Genomic DNA, 19,826 nt, shown 5'->3' with positions numbered 1-19,826 from the left:
TCTTATTCGCTCATGCCATTTTAATAAAAGGGCTTTTTCATATCAAGAATACTAAGGCAGTTCACATCTGAATGTCCAATTATGTTCGAGAAAAGCCACTACCTTTTAAGGAGCTTCATAGCAAGTTTAAATATCCTTTTAAACTTAAACGTTCAAAGAGCCAGTTAAAGAGCTTCAAACTAAATTAAGTTTCTAAGAAACATACGAAATATTCTCGGTTTCACAGCAAATGAGAGAAAATACAGTAAAAGTAAAATTAATAAAAAAAAGCGCTTCTGAAGGTAAAACTTGAAAATAAATAATGAAAAATGTTCATAATAATCTTGTTCAATTCCCTCGATACGTAAATTAATTAACTTACCCACGGGAAAGGAAAAGCAATTTCCTAAAGTATATTTTCCAAGGAAAATTTCTTTAACGTTAGCCCAAGATTTGCCTTTGAGATATTAAAGTTGATGAATCAGTATATTAGCTAAAGCTTTATAGAAAACGTATACATATTTCTATAGCACGGAAGTTACCGACGTACCGGGCCATTGGCGTATCGCGTGATGGAACGACCTCGAAAGGGTTGCCAAATGATATAGGCGAGGCAATGTCAAGTTCTAACCGCGTCCTTGGAACATCATTTCATGACTTGCCGTGAACTCGTAGGCTCGTTTAGAAAATCTTTATTTCACTTAGCGACTCAGACAAATGTTATAGGGGGCGAATCCATTGTGCTTAAGATTTTATATGCGCCGGAGGAAGACAGTTACACTGGCGATTATATTATATTCTATGACCATCTCATGTTTAAGTTGATCTTGATTATTTATAAGGAAATGATTTTATTGCATTGCCATATTTACGCATAATATTAATCGTGAATAGAGGTTTCATAATGACTAACATTGATATAATAATTAATAATTAATTTATTTATTTTTTCACAATTTGCACTGGTCTCAAAAATTTTAATGATTGATAAATACTAAAAAAAAGGCTTCTCCCCCAGTTTTCGTTTACATAAAGTTATTTAGATATATCACCCGTAACAAGGACTCAATGGAACGGTTGGTGGTGCAAGGAAAAGTGGAAGGCAAGAGATTTCGAGGATGCTCTTCAACGAGATGGAACATTATCAAAACTGACACTAATAAGTCAGTGAATAAAGGCTCTCTTTCCACCAAACACCGAGATACAAGGCGACGCTTAGTGAGAGCAGCAAGGACACCTGAACTACTCTGACAAGAGTGAACGAATGAAATGATACTAATTATATAATATAATACATTTCTATAACAAAAACCCAAAAAGCAGTTTTACATATATCCGCGAGAAAATCCTTAACTGATGTTAAGGAAATATTGTTCAATTAAGATTATAATTATATTAAAGATTTTATAGGAGACACACATGTCTTGGATACTAATATCATACTGATTTTTACTGACACAAATAACATGAAATAATCGTGTAAAATTGTCAAAGAGTAACCATATAGGTTTTTATCCGGTTCTTTTTGATACAATCAATATTCTGAACCGAATTATAGTGTACGGATAAAATCTGAATCAATAATGCTATATCATATATCAATAATATACGTAAATGGACAATCACAGCAATGATTTTTTGAACGTGCTTATAAAAGCGCACTGGTATTAATACATTTTGTTTCATACATTCAAATCATTTATTTCGTGAAACATATGTCAAATATAGTGATAACCAAAGATAATTAATAGTCCAAATGTACTCTGCCTAGTGACGTAAAAATTTCATGTAGGTATTATATAAAAAAGTTTAAAAAAAGAATATTAGTAATTTGTTCAAATTTAAATTTACTTTTACAATTAATTATGTTAATATTAATAATGCGTAATACACGGTGTAAAATAATTTTTAAAAATTATTATTTAATATTCGCTTTACCCACCAAAACTGCAAGTTACGCTTATAATGAACAGTTGATTCAGCCTCGCATCGCGCGCGTCTTGTTGTTGTATACCCGCAATGCAAGTATATATTTTTTAAAAAACGTGGTTTTAGATTTTGTGCAAATAAGCTTTATTCCGTTCCGCTGGACAGAAAGAAATTGGAGCAAGTATATATCAGCCTTAGTGAAAGCAGCAGGCTTATAGCTGTACAACGATGGGGACGTGAGTAACTAAACCTTAAATTACTGATATATGGGCTTACTTTTTACTTAACTTTTACTTTTTTTTAACTTTACTTTGATTTCAAATTACAATTATTCTGATACACCTTTTTAAGAATATGTCAGTTATATTTGTGCAATTGCCCCAAAACATTACAGAATAAAGGTAGTTAATAAAATAACGTTTATAATGTTCAGTCGCCAATTAACAATAATTCTAAGTACAGGGGAAGGTCGACAATTTTTGAAAATATTTAGATAAATATTTAGTCTGCAACTTAAATGTGAATCCCATTAAGCTAGTTTTTAATTTAAAAAGAACTCAAACAGCAACAAATTAGGACTGAAAGACGGATAGGCATAGAATTTTATTCTTCCAACGTCCATAAGAATTGAGCGGAACATTTTTCTTACGACATTGTTTTGGTTCAATAATATAGTGCACACCTTAAAGGTAACATAATCAGGATCGATTGTTAAGCACTAAATTTATAATACGGAACAACAATGCTGGAAAGAGAGGCTAGTCGACAAAGTGAGGTTGTATTCTATTTTGTTTACAATGCCCACAAGGCAGCCAATCGATTAGCTAACTTTGTATGAAAAGTTGATTAACATCGACCTTGTTTCGCCTAACCCAAGCAAAGTAGAATTCAAATGTATAAACGAAATTATCGCAGCTGGTGATACTTAACGATATTTATATGTTTATAGGCAAATACAGCCTGAACGCCCTCGTACTTCTGTGTTTAAAAAGTGAAGTGAAATTGTCATTTAAAACTCCCAGGCATTACGAAGGTTGGTAAGAAAAACAATCGAAATATTATGAGGTCAATTGAGTGTCGAATTTTACAAGTGCCGATGGTAATAATGCGAGTTATTCAGAAAACTACCCCATCAGTGGTCATTAGGCCCCTAACATCAGCATATTCACGGAGCAATCAGCGAAACTTGAGCGTAATTGCTCTTTCACCGATATGAATTACCTTTTCTTTACAAACAGACTATTTGAGCTTTAACTCTTATTACGAATTATGTTTTTCAACAAGAAACTACTTACTTGCAATGATTGTTATATGGTATTAGGTATGTTTGTGTTATTTAGGAAGTGTAGTTAGTAAATATAAACTTGATTTTATAAAGAAAAAGAAAACTTTAAAAAGCTGCTTAGGGCGTCAGCCCACAAGGTGCACTACATCCAGCGTCTTTCAACGATTTTAACAATGTAGTCGCAAGGTTCTAGATGCTTTTGACCATGTTGAAAATCTATTAGATGTCCTATGTGCAGCGGTGGACATTGAATGTTTGAAATGATAATACTACCAAATTTGATTGTAACTCAAATAAAATTTATTACCTGATTCAAACTCATCTTTAGGATTTATCACGTAAAATATAATTATGCCATATTATATATCATAACATATTTATTTTACTACAATTTGGTATACTTTTCATTATTATACTGTCATTATTTTTAGAGTAAAATAAGAAGAAAATAACGGTCGCTATGACTGCTTTGCTAAGACCGTCGAAAGACAGTTGATACGGGCTTCCTACCAGCCACCTAGCGGTTCCTACCGGTCATATTTTAAAGAAATCAGACTGTTATATAAGGAAGACAAAACATTTAATTTAACATATAAATTTCCATTAAATAATACAGTTCGTCTAAATGATCCGAGTGAAACAAAAATTTTATTTAAAGGATTTCAACGTTGAATCCATTTCATCGGCGGTGGTACTCCGAAGTAATTAACTGTACTCAAATGTATCGTAAAGTCAATTCACAGGAGGCAGTCGGGAGAAGGGAGGCGAGAGACGGGGCAACGACCGCACACCGCACCAGCCAATTAACAGCAATTTATCTTAATAATTTCGTTCTGAGAATTCATCATAAAATATTACTTTACACTAAGGACTTCGGTACACATGGTCGCATTTTATTTGAACATCGAACGCGCGAACAAATTAAGTGCATTTGCATCTTTCGCCATCTACGATGACGAATCCTTCTATTTTTAAGTGGAGATATCGAACACAGTTTACTAGTGACATCACTGAAATATAAGCGAAAGGTTATATATTTGCACCGTATACTATTCTCGAGTGGCGACCACGACTTGGTAGACCAGGTGTGAGTAAATCCTTCACTAGATGAACTGACAATACAAATAACGGAAAGTCGCTCGATGCTGGTTAAGGGAGATCGGTAGTCGTGATGGTCTTTGGGAGAGGCCTATGCCTTGCAGTGGGAGTCATTAGGTTGATATGATAATGATTCTGATATAAAGATAAGAAGGGCGCGTCTAAGTTGGCTCTAAGCTGCTAATGTCTCTTTTACATTAAGTCGTATGTTTACAAAACGTATATAATAAACAGAAGGCGACGAAAGGCGAATGAAAGTAACAGATTTAGCCCAGCGGATTCGCAAGCTGAAGTAGTAGGGACAGGCTACATACTACGCAAAACAAAAGCCTCTTGAGCCTTTATGTCCTGGAGTGACAACGTACCGAGAAGCATATCGTACAACGTTCAACTACAAGGTGGACAGACGAACTTGTAGTCTGTCTTTCGCCCAGATTTAGCTATATAATGCATTAAGCTGGTAATGCTCGCGGTGCTAGGCGTCGAATCTGACTAACAACTGAGTGAACAGGTACAGGCTGGCTTCCTCTACGCTCACATCATTCCCTTAAACAATAGAGTCCCACATCTATTGTTTTAATACACTACGTGTCCTACAGTCTTCAGTATTGCTAGAACTGACAACCTCTTTAAGGTCGATCGAAGAAGCTGGAGGTTGCTGAATATGACAGAGAACTATGGCCAAGAGTGGACCGTCCTGCGGCTCAAATAATGATGAAACTGAAAAGTATCTCACATTTAATAACGACGGGATAAGAAAGCAGGTATGAAAAATAAAGTATCCAAGCGGCTCAACGTCTACAATATTTTTTACGCTTGTAATAATACGCTGACTTTGTATGGATGGCTTTTCAGCGTAATATCAATGCGAGCTTATGTTCAAACAAGATTATGTTTCACGTAGACTGTCTCATTTCACGATAAATTGAGCTACCGTCTGATGCTTTCACTGGAGCTTTCAACTTTAATTTTAATAGTACGGAATGTTTTCTCGGTAGCGATACAGAGACCTTCGCTTGACATATTAAAATGAAATTTATTCTTCCTTTTAACTTTTTTTGCTCAAAAGTAAATTAAAATGTACAGATTTTATAGGGCATGTGTTCTTAGACTTAGTATACGTGTTGATGGATGAGTAATAGGAATATTTAAAATAATAATGTTACCTAATAATAGAAGACAAACAAATTGAAATTTGTGATAAAGTTTAACCTACATAAGAAATATTTGAACAAAGAATAATTATGGAAAATTGAAAAATGATGAACATAAGAATGTAATATTATATAGTCTAATGAAAACCGTAAATCGAATCAAGCTCGAGTCTTGAGAGCATATTCCTTTCAACTCGCGAATACTAGATCTGCAAGAAGTTCGATGAAGCTGTAAAGCCTCTTTTTGGATTTGTCTCTTAATTTGTTTTCTTTGTTATTATATTCTTTTATTATATATACGTCTAGTCACATTTTAGTTTTAGAAAGTGAGTCTTAAACTGATTATAATTATGGCATTTTGTATAACTTCCTCGCTTCCGGCGTTGTCCTTCCGGATGTCCGCCGCACGTAGCGGCGGTTGTATTCCGTCGCCTTGACATCATTTCCATCGGTGGGCGTTTCCCGCCGCCTAGCGGTCTGTTGCTGTCTTTACTTCCATTAATTGCCTTCCCGTAGAACTAGTACAGCGTACTCCCTTTTTAATGTACTAAATTTAACAATTGTATACAAACATACACATAGGGTCACCACTAAGTAAATTGACGACGCAATCAAGTTTGCGGATCTCTGGATGCAAGTAGTGGAAATTTTTGGGCAAGGCCCATGCCTTTTAGCGGGCACTATTAGCTGACAAGATGTGTGATGTGATGTGACAAATGATGATGATGTTTGTAATACATCAAAACATTGTGTGATTTACATTTAAATTCTTTGAGTAATTTTGATATGAAACACAAAATTCTTCTTAAAAATACATTGTTTTACATGATCTAATTACAATTTTCTTAAAATATTCATATAAAATATTTATGAAGTATAACCGGTCAACGTGAATATATATATATTCACGATGACCGGTCTGCTTTGAAACTAAGATTTGACAATTGTCTTGATGGATACCTGTTCTATATTTATATGACATAGGACTGAAAGCTTTAATACAATATTTTTAACTTGTCTATATATTTTCATTTACATATATGTTAGATAGACGTAGACCCACTATTTCTGTAATAATGGTTCAGATTTAAAGTTTTGGGAATACAACCGATTGCATACTCAAATTTTTTTACAGGAAAATAAATAAGTTGCCAAGTAAAAACTGAATATCGTAAAATTATGCAAACGAACGAATTCAATTCGATACAAATTAATTATTTCCCGGCTGTCAGACACGTGACACCGTCCTGTTGATTTATTGTATAATAAATATTTATGGAATAACTTTATTTGAAATGATTGCTTTATAAAAGTATTTAACCTGATTTAAAAGTCATTTTCGTTTTGTACTATGGTTAAATAACATAGATGTCTTTATATGGATTCAGTCCGCATGACGTCAAAGCGCTGAGCTTACGACGCAATTAAATTTTTGAACTCTAACGTGGACACGGTGATTGGAAATAGGTGTAAAATCTTTAAAGAAGTAAATTTATAGCTCATTAACTATAAATATATAAGGATACCAATAATGTCTTCATTAAAACTACAAAATATTAGGTCAGAATAACCTGCCCGAGTCTCTTAAGGATTCTACTCAGGTCAGGGCGCGTTTGAAACCTTAGAAGCTTTAAGTTGAAGGATGCTTACAATAGCATAAAGCTCCTTTTTATAAAGTCAATATGATTTTATTTTTTTATTACATTCTTTCACTTTACATAACATTCTGGTCATCGTACAGTACCTGGCGATAAAAAGTGCACATCAACTTTTGGAAAGGGATAATCGGCTAATTTTGGCTTCGTAGAGCGTTATCTCTATCGCACGAAATACAACGCCTGACAAAACGTCACATAGGTAGTGTAATGTAGATATAGTGCTCTAAACTCAAAACCGAAATTAGCCGATTGTCTCTTTCCAAAGGTCGATGTGCAATATTTATCGCCGGGTACTAAACACATTCAAAAAAGTTTAAAAAGCTCTAAAACATTCGTTTGACGTAATAGACGTATCATGATTAACGCTTAATTGCCCATTTAAATAGGCTTATGTATGTAAATAGTCCATGTAACAAATCATAATCGGATTCACCCTCAACCGTGAAATGGATTTCAGCTGACTATTGGACGAGCGGCCGACAGCCGTAATCCGCTTTGTTAATTCGTTCCTATGTTAATTTTTTGTTAACTATCTGCATACTTTGCTAATTCTCTTAAATAATTATATCAATGCGTTTTATCAAGATGAATTTTATCTTTTATCTGATACCTTAGTCAAGTGGCAGTGAAGCTTTTCAATGGGAATTAACGAGAGCTGAAGAAAATTGGGTCGTTATGAAATACCTATATTTTCACGAAAAACATTTTAATTAGCCGCCTTAAATATTTCATTATAAGATTTTCTTTGGCTTTGGATTTTCGTAAATAAAAATATCGCCGTTATAATATTTGAATCTCTATTGTAATACATACCCATTTCTCTGAATCACCAAATGATAAATATTAAAAGTTAATTAAACGTATAAATTTAATCTTAATTAAAAATTTTGATAAAATAGAAAATTTATTCGTCTAAAACGTAAATATATTTTAAAGTATAAACTATGTATGTAATAGTATATATGTCATTTAACCTATACACATATTACAGCTTTTCCTAGGCTTTACATTGGTAGGCAACATTGTACGGTATAGCACTCTCTTGTGATATATTTTAAGTAATTAACTAAACAGAAACGTGTAAAAATTACATTACAGCATGAAAGGCTTTTTAAGTAATATTAAAGCTTGGAAATAGATTCCTCTATTAGTGTATTAAGAATATTGTGAAAGTGACTATAAAAGAAACCCGTCTGAGTTCCTTTTGGGTTCTTTTCAGACCAGAATGTGTTTAGAAGCTTCGTAGGTTTATCAAATTAGGTTCTTCTTGCATTCTACCCATGACGTAACGCCATTGATCATTAGAAACCATCATATTCGTATAATAATAAGAATACTTGATCCAAGAATATGGCGGATATGGTAAGTTGAAGGAGCTCAATCTGATTCTAATTACAATCAAATTGGTCTATTCTACATTCTTCTCATGACGTAAACAAGTTGTCATTATAAGTGATCTTATGTTGATAGTAAAATGAATAAATTAAATAAATTAAAACGCATCTCGTCGTCATCATTTTTACTATAGGACATACTCGACTAGACATAGGCATTTTCCATGTAATAAATAATCTAAAATGATTTATAAATTGAAGATTTTATTCATCCTTATAATTAACGATAATAAATTAAAATAAATCTGTAATTCGTTAGCAATAATAAACAGAAATTTTTATACTTTTGAATACGTATGCATTCGAAGCATACAAAAAAGTAAACAAATCAATCCGAGTTACGAAACGTTCACTAGACTAGCAGTTTATTCATGATCCCGAAACAGAAAAATTTTTCAGCAGGCATAAAAACTGTTTTATATAAAAATATAATACCGGTTGAAGATAAGTATTGTTTTAGGTAATCAATATAGAAATAACTTCTACGCTAGGCAACCATTAACACCTTTATAAAATAAATAAATACAAAATAATAAAACAAAAATTACTTGCGCGGATTTAACAAAAATTATCGCGTATATAAACGAAACTTTAAAATTTTTATAATTATTGATGTCCATTACAAATAAAATAGAAAATAAAATACAAAATAGTCTATTTTACTATGAATCGTTTGATATATACAGATACGAACTAAAATGCCTTCCAAAAAAATATTTTTAACAAATTTTTATATTTCTATCTTTGATGTTTAGACATATGTTCCCAATCGGTTTAGTCACTAAAACAATCTGATAAATTAATGGTTTAAAGGTAATACTTGAAAAGATACTGAAAAATTAATAAAGTTAAATAATATAACATAGTAAAAAAGTTATGAAAATAAATATCATTTTAAAATTTTCTGTGACTCAATTCTGTGAAACGTTCGCGAAGAAAATATTTACTGAATTTAAATTAAAGACTATAAAATTTTTCATTGCGGTCGAAACGAATATCATTAGTTCAACTATATACTTACATTTTAATATTTCTTTAAGTATTTTAATTTCATAAATTTTCATGAAAGCGTAACGGTTTGTTAACGAATTTATTACTGAAGGAAAACTGAAAGATGAATTTTAATATTATTAATGCAATTTCTAAAAGAGTTTTTTTTTACATCTAATATATTATACAGGATGATTGGTTATAAGTGTAACAAGCTGTCAAAGGGTGTATATATACCTCATTTGTCAGCAAAAAGATTTAAAAGCTTTTACACCCATTTCAAATAACCTTGTATAGTATACAAGGTTATTTGAACCTTGTATATATATAAGTGTTCACTCTGAAATATGTTACATTAATATATTTTGTCTATTGGAATGCGACAGACCAATAACTTCTGGCAGTATAAAGTCTGCAGGGACAGATAGTAATCATAATTAGTTTTAATATTTAAACATCCGAATTTTGAAAAAGCTTTTTCTTACAGTATTAACATTACGGTATTATTTATTTATGAAATCTTTAATTTTCGAATTAACCCTTAATAGCCTGATTTACGAAAGTGATCTTTTTTAATATTACTGTGTTTGTTTGAGGGTCTAGATGAAAGGAAAAATAGCTTTTTTTTTAATTTCGTTGGAAAGAATATTATACAACAGTAAAATTCGTACAGCCAACCTATAAAAAAAACTAATAGTAATGTGAACATTCGGTTTAAAAGATTGGTATCAAAATTGAAACTCTCGGCTATTAAGGGTTAATTTATTTGACTCTCTTAAAACTCCTAGAACCAATCACTTTGTAACTTAAAAAAAACCTTATGGTCTCAACGTCTTTTGATAGCAGCCTTCTACAATTTCATTATATGAATAGGATACATTATTGCAAATTAAACTAAGCCTAATTTTGTCAGTCGCAAAAAATATCTGAATTCGACTCTCTCGAGAATTTCACTGCGGCTAAGCGAAATGGGACATAATTATACGAGAGTGTAACCAGTAATTAAAGCGACCGTTTCAACCTGGGAATTTGAACGACCTTTATATAAATGTGACAATTATTAAAAAGCAATTCGAATAGTTTACGATCTGCACGAGACGTAAAGAGGTATGCTCCCTTGTGCACAGGTGAAGATTGGAGTAATTATATTTATACAAAGTTAAATATGCAAAGATGTTATTTTATATTTTTTGATCCTTCGATGCGGATATTGTCTCTTCATGTCATAACTCACTCTCATTTTTTTAAATTTTATTTACGACTCTTTTTTTGTTTATAAATTAACTATTATTGTTATTTTTTGTCCAAGAATTGTTATTACTTTGTGAAAGTAACATTATTTGCTAAATTAAATTGATAATATCGGGTCTAAGCATTGCTGACTTTCCTAATATACAACCACATAGAAAATCGTACTTACAATGAGGTTTGCTTCAATATTTATAGACAAAACGTATATATATATATATATATATATATATACATTCACACATAAACATAAGTATATATACATGCGGAATAAAATAAATTGTTTTTATTCACTTATTACTTCGTAAAAGTACCTTATTTGGCACTTTTATTTTCTTGACGTTTAACTGTCAAGTCAAGATAACATATATAGGGTCACGAGAAACATTGGGTGAAAAGATTGTTACGCTGCTAAGGATAAAGTAAAGACATGTGACTTCGCCTTTATTGTATAACATTCCCACATACAAATGTACACAACATATATGCTTACAATAAATACATATTGTTGAAGGCTTGCTGAAAGTTTTATAACAAATATGAAGAGGTTTTTAAGAATTATCGTTTCCACGGCTCACGGTTATTTCGTTTCCGGTAAATTATCGACTCCTGGACCTAATTACAGAAGCGAACACAAATTATTGGTGAAAGAGAAGAGAATAAAGCAGAAGAAGTCTTTTTCACACACACCCACACTCGTTACTAGCTATATGTCTACAACAACATAGTCGCAAATCGATTGATAACATTGTAAACACACATAGAAAATGGGCTAAAGAGAAAGTTATGCTCAAATCACTCAACTCTAGAATCTTGATAGAACTAATCGAAGCAGTTAATGATGTGACGACAGAAAGTTACAAGCATGTTAAATATGTAACAGGAATATGTCCTATTCACTCTTCTTTTTAATACCTACGAACAAAATTTTGTGATGGAAGTATGAAAGAGAAGCAGGCCTCATAAAAACTATACCGGGACTCCATTTTCTAACTGCCCTGAGAAAAGTGGTGCACGCGGTAACATAGTATAGTTAATATGTCAGTTAAAGCATTTTAATACAATCAACATATTAATATTTAATCTTTATCGTTTGAAGACAGCTAATGTACAACAAACTGTGAACATATTGCATAAGATATAGGTTCATTTTCATAAATTAGCTCATTTGGTATTTCATTTTGAGAAACTAAAAATAAATTTATCAATGTCTATAGTTTTAACCGTACAGCAACTTATTACAAGTGCAAATTAGATTGTATATTAATTATGAGTGTAAAGTAATTGTTAAAACTAAAACTTCATTGTTTCTTGCGGTCCAAGTATACCACCAGGTGACTACACTTTAAATCACTTTATACAACCTATATAAAAAACCCATATCGTTTTTTTCGATTTATATCACATTTAAACAAAGAATTTAAATTGTTTTGTGTTATACAATCTGTTGTAATTATGTTATTAGCTGAGAATATGTAAACAATATTACTAGCAACAAATTAAAGTGTTTTAAAATAAAATAATAAAAAGAAATAAAACAAAAGAAAACTTACAGGTGGCTACCATGAAGGAAACTTAAAACAAAACTTGCAGCAACAAAAGTAGACTACTGGGAGTCCTGTAAAAAAAAGAAAATAAAAACATAAAAAACTGAAAATATAAACAAGTTTTTAAATAAGGTTTTATTATTTCCATTATTTCAGCATTGTGTTTGGAATCGGCCTCCATCTAGCGGTCTAGAAAAATGTGAAGTTTATAGAACAAAAATATAATTACAAACACACAAGTAAACTTCTTACTCAATGTTTACCTCTTATGACACACGTGTGACTAAAAGACATGACTACAATAGGTTTTCCCGTTACCCAGTTAGTCATATAATATTATATTATTTTGAGCGAACAATAACTTAAATATAAGTATTATTAAGATTAAACTTATATTTATCCCGTATGATTTATTTTCATATTTTCGATTCAAGAAACGAGAGATCATCTGCATTATCATCATAATTGCTACCGTAAGACGTCCAGTGCTGAACATAGTGCTCCACCATAGATTTCCAATAGGGCCAGCTGGATGCCGGCTAGCATCCAGCTAGAGAGGTTACTAAGAGGAGAAAAAATGAAAAAATAATGGTAATTATCAAAAACAACACTTTCCCTTCCCAAACATATCAAATAGTAATTTTTTACCAGCTTTTAAAAGTTCGACACATCAATCAAAACCCAAATAAGCCTTGTTATAATACAATCAAACAACTTTTTGTAACATTCATGTGCTTAAAAACATAACTATTTAAAACATGACCATAATATTACTAAGCAAGTACTGAATCAAAAAGTAATAGTTTTATTATTAAGGCATTAAATTAATAAATAAAGAGAGATTAAATTAATGGAATGGGATTTTTAATTTATTAATGATGATGATTTTTTTTAATAGATGATAGGGAGAAAATTTCTTTAAACAATCTGTCGATATCTAACGTGGCAATGTGTTAATATATAAAATATTGTTCTTATAAAACTAAAAAATAAATTGTGATTTTAGGATTCAATAGACAAAATTTTTAACATTAGACAATGAATAATAACTCTAATATTGATAAAGAACAAAAAATAAAGCTTACAATTTAGAACTCCGAGTACAATCCACCAACGGTCCCTTGTTTAATTAAGTCAACAAGATTTGACGTAAGATTTAAATCTACAATTTCAATTCTGTTCAAAATACAATTATTTATTTAGGGTAAGGCTTACTACAGATTTAAACTTCTGTAATGAGAATGGTATTAATATTCTTATTTTATAAGAACTCAATCAAGCATTGTTCTCGGCAAACGATGAGTCACAAATCTGAAAATGTTTTGGCTAAGTAATACGAAGGAAAGACAACGCGATGGAGAAACAAGTTATCCATTTTGCAGTGTATTGCTTCGGATCATGAACCAAAGATCGACCTGAATCGCATATGCGAAGAAAAGATGCAAGGGGATCTGTGAGAAAGGCTTGGGAATTGTGAGAAAAGCTATTACTTACATAATGATTGTTCTGCCCAGGACACAAGAAAGAAATAGAAGAATAAAAATAGAATATCACCACTATTACCTAATGATAAATGAAAATCATTATTCTCTCTTTGGTCGGAGTAAGGTTTGGCGATTGTCACGCATAAAAATCATTTCGGCAAAATTGTGACTCAATTTCATCACGGATTTTGATTTCAGCCGCAAGATATTCACTGCTGATTATAGGTTTTACCCATGGATTTCCAAAGACCGTTTTTATGGCCCACGTTTCTGAGACCTTTCGGTCAACTGTATCAGGGACCTTAATTTCGTGATAATTTATTCAACATATATTTTATTGACACTCTCTTCTCTTCACAATTTCTATATCTTCTTTCGTCCTTCACATTACCTTACGTTCTCTTTTCGTTTATTTTGCAATCCTTTCACGCTCTCTTCCTTGACTAGAATCTTTGAAGTAAGAAAAGGACTAATATTTAGCCACTTCCGCACATGCAGTGGTAGTCGTGCAATGAAATGCACCGCCCGCCAGCCCGCCGACAAATGCGTATGCGGCAAACAATGCGAATCACACAACCGCCACCGTGCGGAAGTGGCTAAATATTGGTCCTTTTCTTACTTAGGATGGACTTCCGCGAGGTAACGCCTGATTCCATGAAATATTTAGAATCTTTGAAATCACTGATTACTATTTACAATTTTTGTTTCCTATAACTTATTTCTGTTTTATTTTTATTACATTCTTTGCATTTTGCTTTACCTAACCTTACGTTTTAAATTTTATTTCATCTATAACCTCCCTCTTAATTTTTTGACAATATTTCAAAAATATATGACAATATTCTTTGTATCCCTTTAAGGGGCGACAGTGTCATTCTCCATCCTTCTCTCAAACTCCACTTCGAAATCTGACCTTTCTTTTGCGAATATGGGATAGCTTCTTATTGCGTAATAAAAAAATTGGGCACTTAGTATGCCACTTCGGCCAACGTCCATCGTGTTTCAGAGTGGACGTTCTATGCTGCACTGAACGATCCGTGTTCATCATTCCCAGCTACCTTTCTGTTCTGCGCGAAGTATGACTTGCTGACTGCTACTTTTAATTGCCAATGGGTTGGACTGTGTCAGTTATTTTATTTTTTTATTAAACGGCTGCAATTGACTTCTTCTGGCTCTGCATGCACTATTTGTTTTAATGCCCCTACAAAAAATATATAGTGGTGTCTCATCCAGTAATTGGGGCTGCCAAATGACAACCGAATGACAATCAAGTTTGTAAAATTTTGTTTGGTATCAGTTTGTTTCGGGTTTAATTGTTTTGTAGCCGTGTGACATGTATTGAAATCACATATATATGAAATTCAGACATTCGTAAACAATGTCATTGCTAAACAAACTCTACATACTTGATTGTTAAGTGTAAAAAGGTTCTAAATAATTGATTAATATATTATTGGTTCTATGCTATAAATGAAGGTGTAGTATACACTATACAAAAATCAATAATATCAGGAATAATAAATAACATAATGATAATATAGTATGAAAAAGCGTTTTTAAAATTTAAATTACTACATATCAAAATTAATTATTGTTTACAATCTGTCCCTATAGAATTTATGTTGGCAGAAGTTATTATATGCCTGTCGCATTCCAATTAAAAAAATAAATAAATATAACATATTACAAACTGATTACATAAAAGAGTGTAAAACCTTCGAACCTTTTTGCTGACAAATGTGCTTTTTAGTTTGCCCATTTAAAGTTTTTACATACATTACGAAAATACCTGTATATGCAATGGTCAAGTCATTAACAATTTATAATATATATTCGTAATTGAAACTTTCATATCGATTACCAACAATACCCTATGTATTGAAATAAACTTTATGATTGGCTTTTACGGTATTGAAAAGAAATTAAAATCGAAATTACGCAGTGGAAAGTTTTATTATAATACTTCTCGAATAACCTTTACGTCAAATTTAATTTATTATACAATCTCTCTTAGATTAAATATAAATCTCTTGGAAAGTTAATAATTCATAAAAAATCATATTTTTGTTGACTCGTTTAGTAAACAAAATGGTGGAGAAAAGACCAATCTTCCAATTTAGTGAAACCTTTACATGTAACTGCCAGAGCCGAGCCTCCGTGGCCCTTTAGTATATATATATATATATATAGCTACCTTAACAAAGATTTAGGCTAAGCGCCCTCTGGGCCCGCCCTCTTGAGCTAGCGAAATCTGCATATGTCATTTGAACCGTAGTGTAAGCCATGTCGAAATGACCTTGTTAAAGTTTCGAAAGACACTGGAAACAGGTCATTTCAAAGGGTTCTATTAGAATTACACGGGAGAAGCCTATGTCCAGCTGTGGACCTCTCACTGCTGAAGTGATTATTATGATGAAAAGATTACTCTAAATATTGCGAAACATAGATTTCTTTTCATATTAGTAATGATGTCTTCTTCGACTGAACTAACATAAAATGTTTATAATAAAGGCGAAAATTGTATAACAGTACAAAGCAACAGCCGAACGCCTTGCAGTCTAGTCAAGACGTTCCGCGCAATCGACGCGTTTCCGGGGTGACGCTTTACACAAACCTAACTCAAACTTATCGACAATTATGAATGAACGACGCTTCTAACAGCGTTATCTGTCTTAGGTTATCGCTGCGATAAAAATAAACACTCTGTTTGTTCAAATACAAAATGAATGAACATCTATTATTATATCGTCGAGGTATAATAAATATAAATATTAGTGACTATTCACACATACATACACATAAATAAAACTTCTAGATATGCTTTTTCTAACAGAGGGTAATCCCCGAACCGTGCTACGAATCGGTATCTCGTATATCTATCGAAATTTTTACCTGAGCGGCTTCTGTACTGTTTTTACTTTAAGATTTTACTAGACATAGACTAGGTTAAAATAAATGAAAATTTTTAAAAATGTTTAAAAATAATACGCGACCTACAGAACTAAAATTTTGTAACATATGTTATCAATGTCATTTATTTCTTAAAGATACAATATGTTACGTTAATAAGGATCTTTGTTTTACCATTACAGGGAACAAATTTTATTACATTTAATTATCAATAAGGATTACGTTTACATTTATTGTTATCAAGTTAATAGCAACACTAAATATAATTGAACGGTATCTTTTCATTTTTTTTAAATATCTCGAACTAAAAACAGAGTGACTTATGCCATCTTTTAAAATAAACGGTTCATATATAAAGAATATCTGGAGACAAAATTTGTATTTTATATTCAACACATAAAAGCTACTATAATTAAATATTATTTCAATAAAAATTAAATAGAGAAATTGTGCAGATTTTATTTGTTAAAAATTATTTGGTTTAAATGATGACCATTGTGACAGACACTTGCTAAGCGAATATCATTCACGAGGGCCACACCAACCCAAGGTCTCCTAGTGGACATGCTTGAGCGTAGTTACTTCATGGAGGGTCCCCTAATAAGATCTAAGAATTCCGCGACCTCTTAATCCAGTAAAATAGTAGCATGTAGCGGCCTTTGATAAGGCTCCTCCGGGAGCCCGTGAGCTTCGCTACCTATAAGTCTTAGGCTAGTCGCTTCGAACACTTGAAATCTGCTAATGCCATTTGGCCAGCAGATAGAGTTCGATCCAAAAAAAAACTGTATAAGTCCTACAATTTTATTGACAAGAGACTAATTAATATATGATAAATACATTCGCAGATTTGTATAGTAAATACAATAAGATAAAAGTTATTTTTATTTATTAGGAAAGAAAAGTTATTTTAATTATATTAAATATCTAAAGACGAGACGTAAATGCCTGGAGCAAACTACGTCTTACTCCATATTCAAATTTTATAAAAAGGTACAGTCTCCAAAAAGCTTTGGACTGGTACTCAATATGTCGTTACGTTGCGTGCTTCATAAAATGCGATGGGTTCCCATAAACTGGCGGCTTGGAGCTTTGGATATAAATTCCAGCAGCGATGAAAATAAATCGTCGACGATCAACACTTGTGCAAAAGGATTTAGAATGAGAGTAAAGTGATATTCTTACGTAAGTTGAGAGGAGTGGAGGAAAAATAAATGGGTAGAGTCGGTAAAAAGCTTTTTGTGAGGAACCCTTTTTTTGATTACATATACGTGTTACTACTGTGAATAAAGATTTAGTTAAAAGCTGAGACATAAGGAGAAGTTAAATCAGTTTTTCAATCAACCAACTAGCCAAGAACCTACTTGTTAAGAAAATATTAAATCTAAAAGATGGCAAATATTTAATCAGACCAAAGAATCTGGACGCTTAATAAAAAAGTCGTTCTTGTTTGAATGACGTCGCTTGAAAAAATGCTGCGACACACAAAGAGTAGCAAATGCTCAAATCTGATTGCGGCTGGGTGAAAAAGTATATGTAAATAGACAGACATTTTTGAATATAGAATTTAAAATTTATTGAAGTCAAAAAGGTTGTAGCGAAAAAGATCGCCGTTTAAGATCGGTTAGGCTTCGGAGACTGTGGCTAAACTCGAGTTAACCTCCAATAAGATAATAATGTTTATTGTAAACTTTTTCCACCGGTCAGAACCATAGTTTCAGATCTCTACTGCCAACCACTAATGAAATTAAAGCAAGAAGTTGGGAGAAAATTGCCGGAATTAATTAATAAAAAGGTTATGGTCTTGCATCGTGATAATGCAAGACCAGACACATCTTTAGCCACTATACAAAAATTAAAAAAGTTTGACTGGGAGGTGATAATGTATCCGCCATATAACTCTAGCTTTGCACCTACAGATTTTCACACTGTTTCAGTCTCTTCAAAGCTATTTAAAAAGTGTCTCATCATCAAGAGAGGACTTCCAAAACTTCTGTCGCGTATTTTTGATCAGAAGACCCAAAATTTCTTCAACAGCGGCATCATGTCTGTATCTACCAGACGGCATATAACAAACAAAATGGCACCATGTAAACTATAGTTAAATAATTTCATTTTGAAAACAATGTGATTCCAATAAAATGCGAACGAAATTTTTACTCGATACAACATTATTTCTAATTAATTTGTATTGGAACATGTTTATCATTAAAAGTTTGAAAAAAAAATCAAACGTGATTGAATAGCGTATTACAACAGAATACAGTTATGATGCGATCGGTTGAATATTTCTTACAAAGATTATTTAAGTCCGAGGAAGTCACGTAGTAAGGTACAATGCTCATTTTAAAAACATATTAAAAAACTACAAAGTTGCATAATCTTTCCACGCGCCTCCGAGAAATTAAGAATAAATAAATAGAGGTTATATATACAGAGATATTGGTCATAGGTGCAAAATCTTTAAAAGAATGAATGTTTAGTTCATTTGCTATTAATTACTGTACGGTATACCCTATCCAAAAATTAATGATTTCAGAAAAAATAAGTAGCATCATGAAAAAATAGTCAGATAAATTGTTTTCAAAATTCAGATCACTACATATTAAATTTAAGTGTTGTTTACTATCCGTCAGTTTGTTCCACCGGAAGCTATTGGCATATTCCAATAGAATTTTAGATTGAACTAGAACTAAAATTTCTTTGTATCTTTTATATGTTAGGGGAACAACAAAAGTAATGTCCTATCTGCCGACATATTTTACAGAAAAACCGATTGATTTTTACCGCTCCGGCATTGAAAGTATGTATACTAGATGGCACTAGGTTGTTGATAACGAAGGTTAACATATTGTTGATTAAAAATGAAAACTTGTAAAAGATGTAGTCGTGTGAATTTAACTTAAAAAAGCGACATTACTTTCCGGTCCCCCTGATGTATAAGGGATCACCCTTATTACATTTAAAATCAAAATGGTGACAGTAAGGTTAAATATTTAGTTTGAATCGTCATTGGAAGAAATATGCAATATAATTTATTCACAATCTATTTATAATCAAAGGGCACTCCAATTACGGCTTGAGAAACGCACGTCTTGCACATCTGCGTCGGTGATAAAGCCGGTCGTCATGGCAACGCCAGCACGAGCTTAA

General features: G+C 32.0%; 1 protein-coding gene across 1 annotated transcript in view; it reads right to left on the bottom strand.

Annotated features, from left to right (window-relative positions):
- sigmar (Tumor necrosis factor alpha-induced protein 8-like protein sigmar) overlaps positions 1 to 19,826 on the bottom strand; it is an 86,882-nt gene that overhangs the window by 7,198 nt on the left and 59,858 nt on the right. The window contains exon 3 of the mRNA XM_068766375.1: positions 12,289 to 12,353. Coding sequence (XP_068622476.1) covers positions 12,289 to 12,301 — 13 coding nt within the window. The 5' untranslated portion in view covers positions 12,302 to 12,353. The remainder of the gene's footprint in view (positions 1 to 12,288; positions 12,354 to 19,826) is intronic.

This window comes from Battus philenor, unplaced genomic scaffold, assembly GCF_028537555.1.
Source record: "Battus philenor isolate CCGP_79_NKW_IND1 unplaced genomic scaffold, ilBatPhil1.0.hap1 SCAF_21, whole genome shotgun sequence".
Lineage (NCBI taxonomy): Eukaryota > Metazoa > Arthropoda > Insecta > Lepidoptera > Papilionidae > Battus > Battus philenor.
Note: the sequence above shows the minus strand (reverse complement) of the source record. Positions and strands in the feature narration are given on the sequence as shown.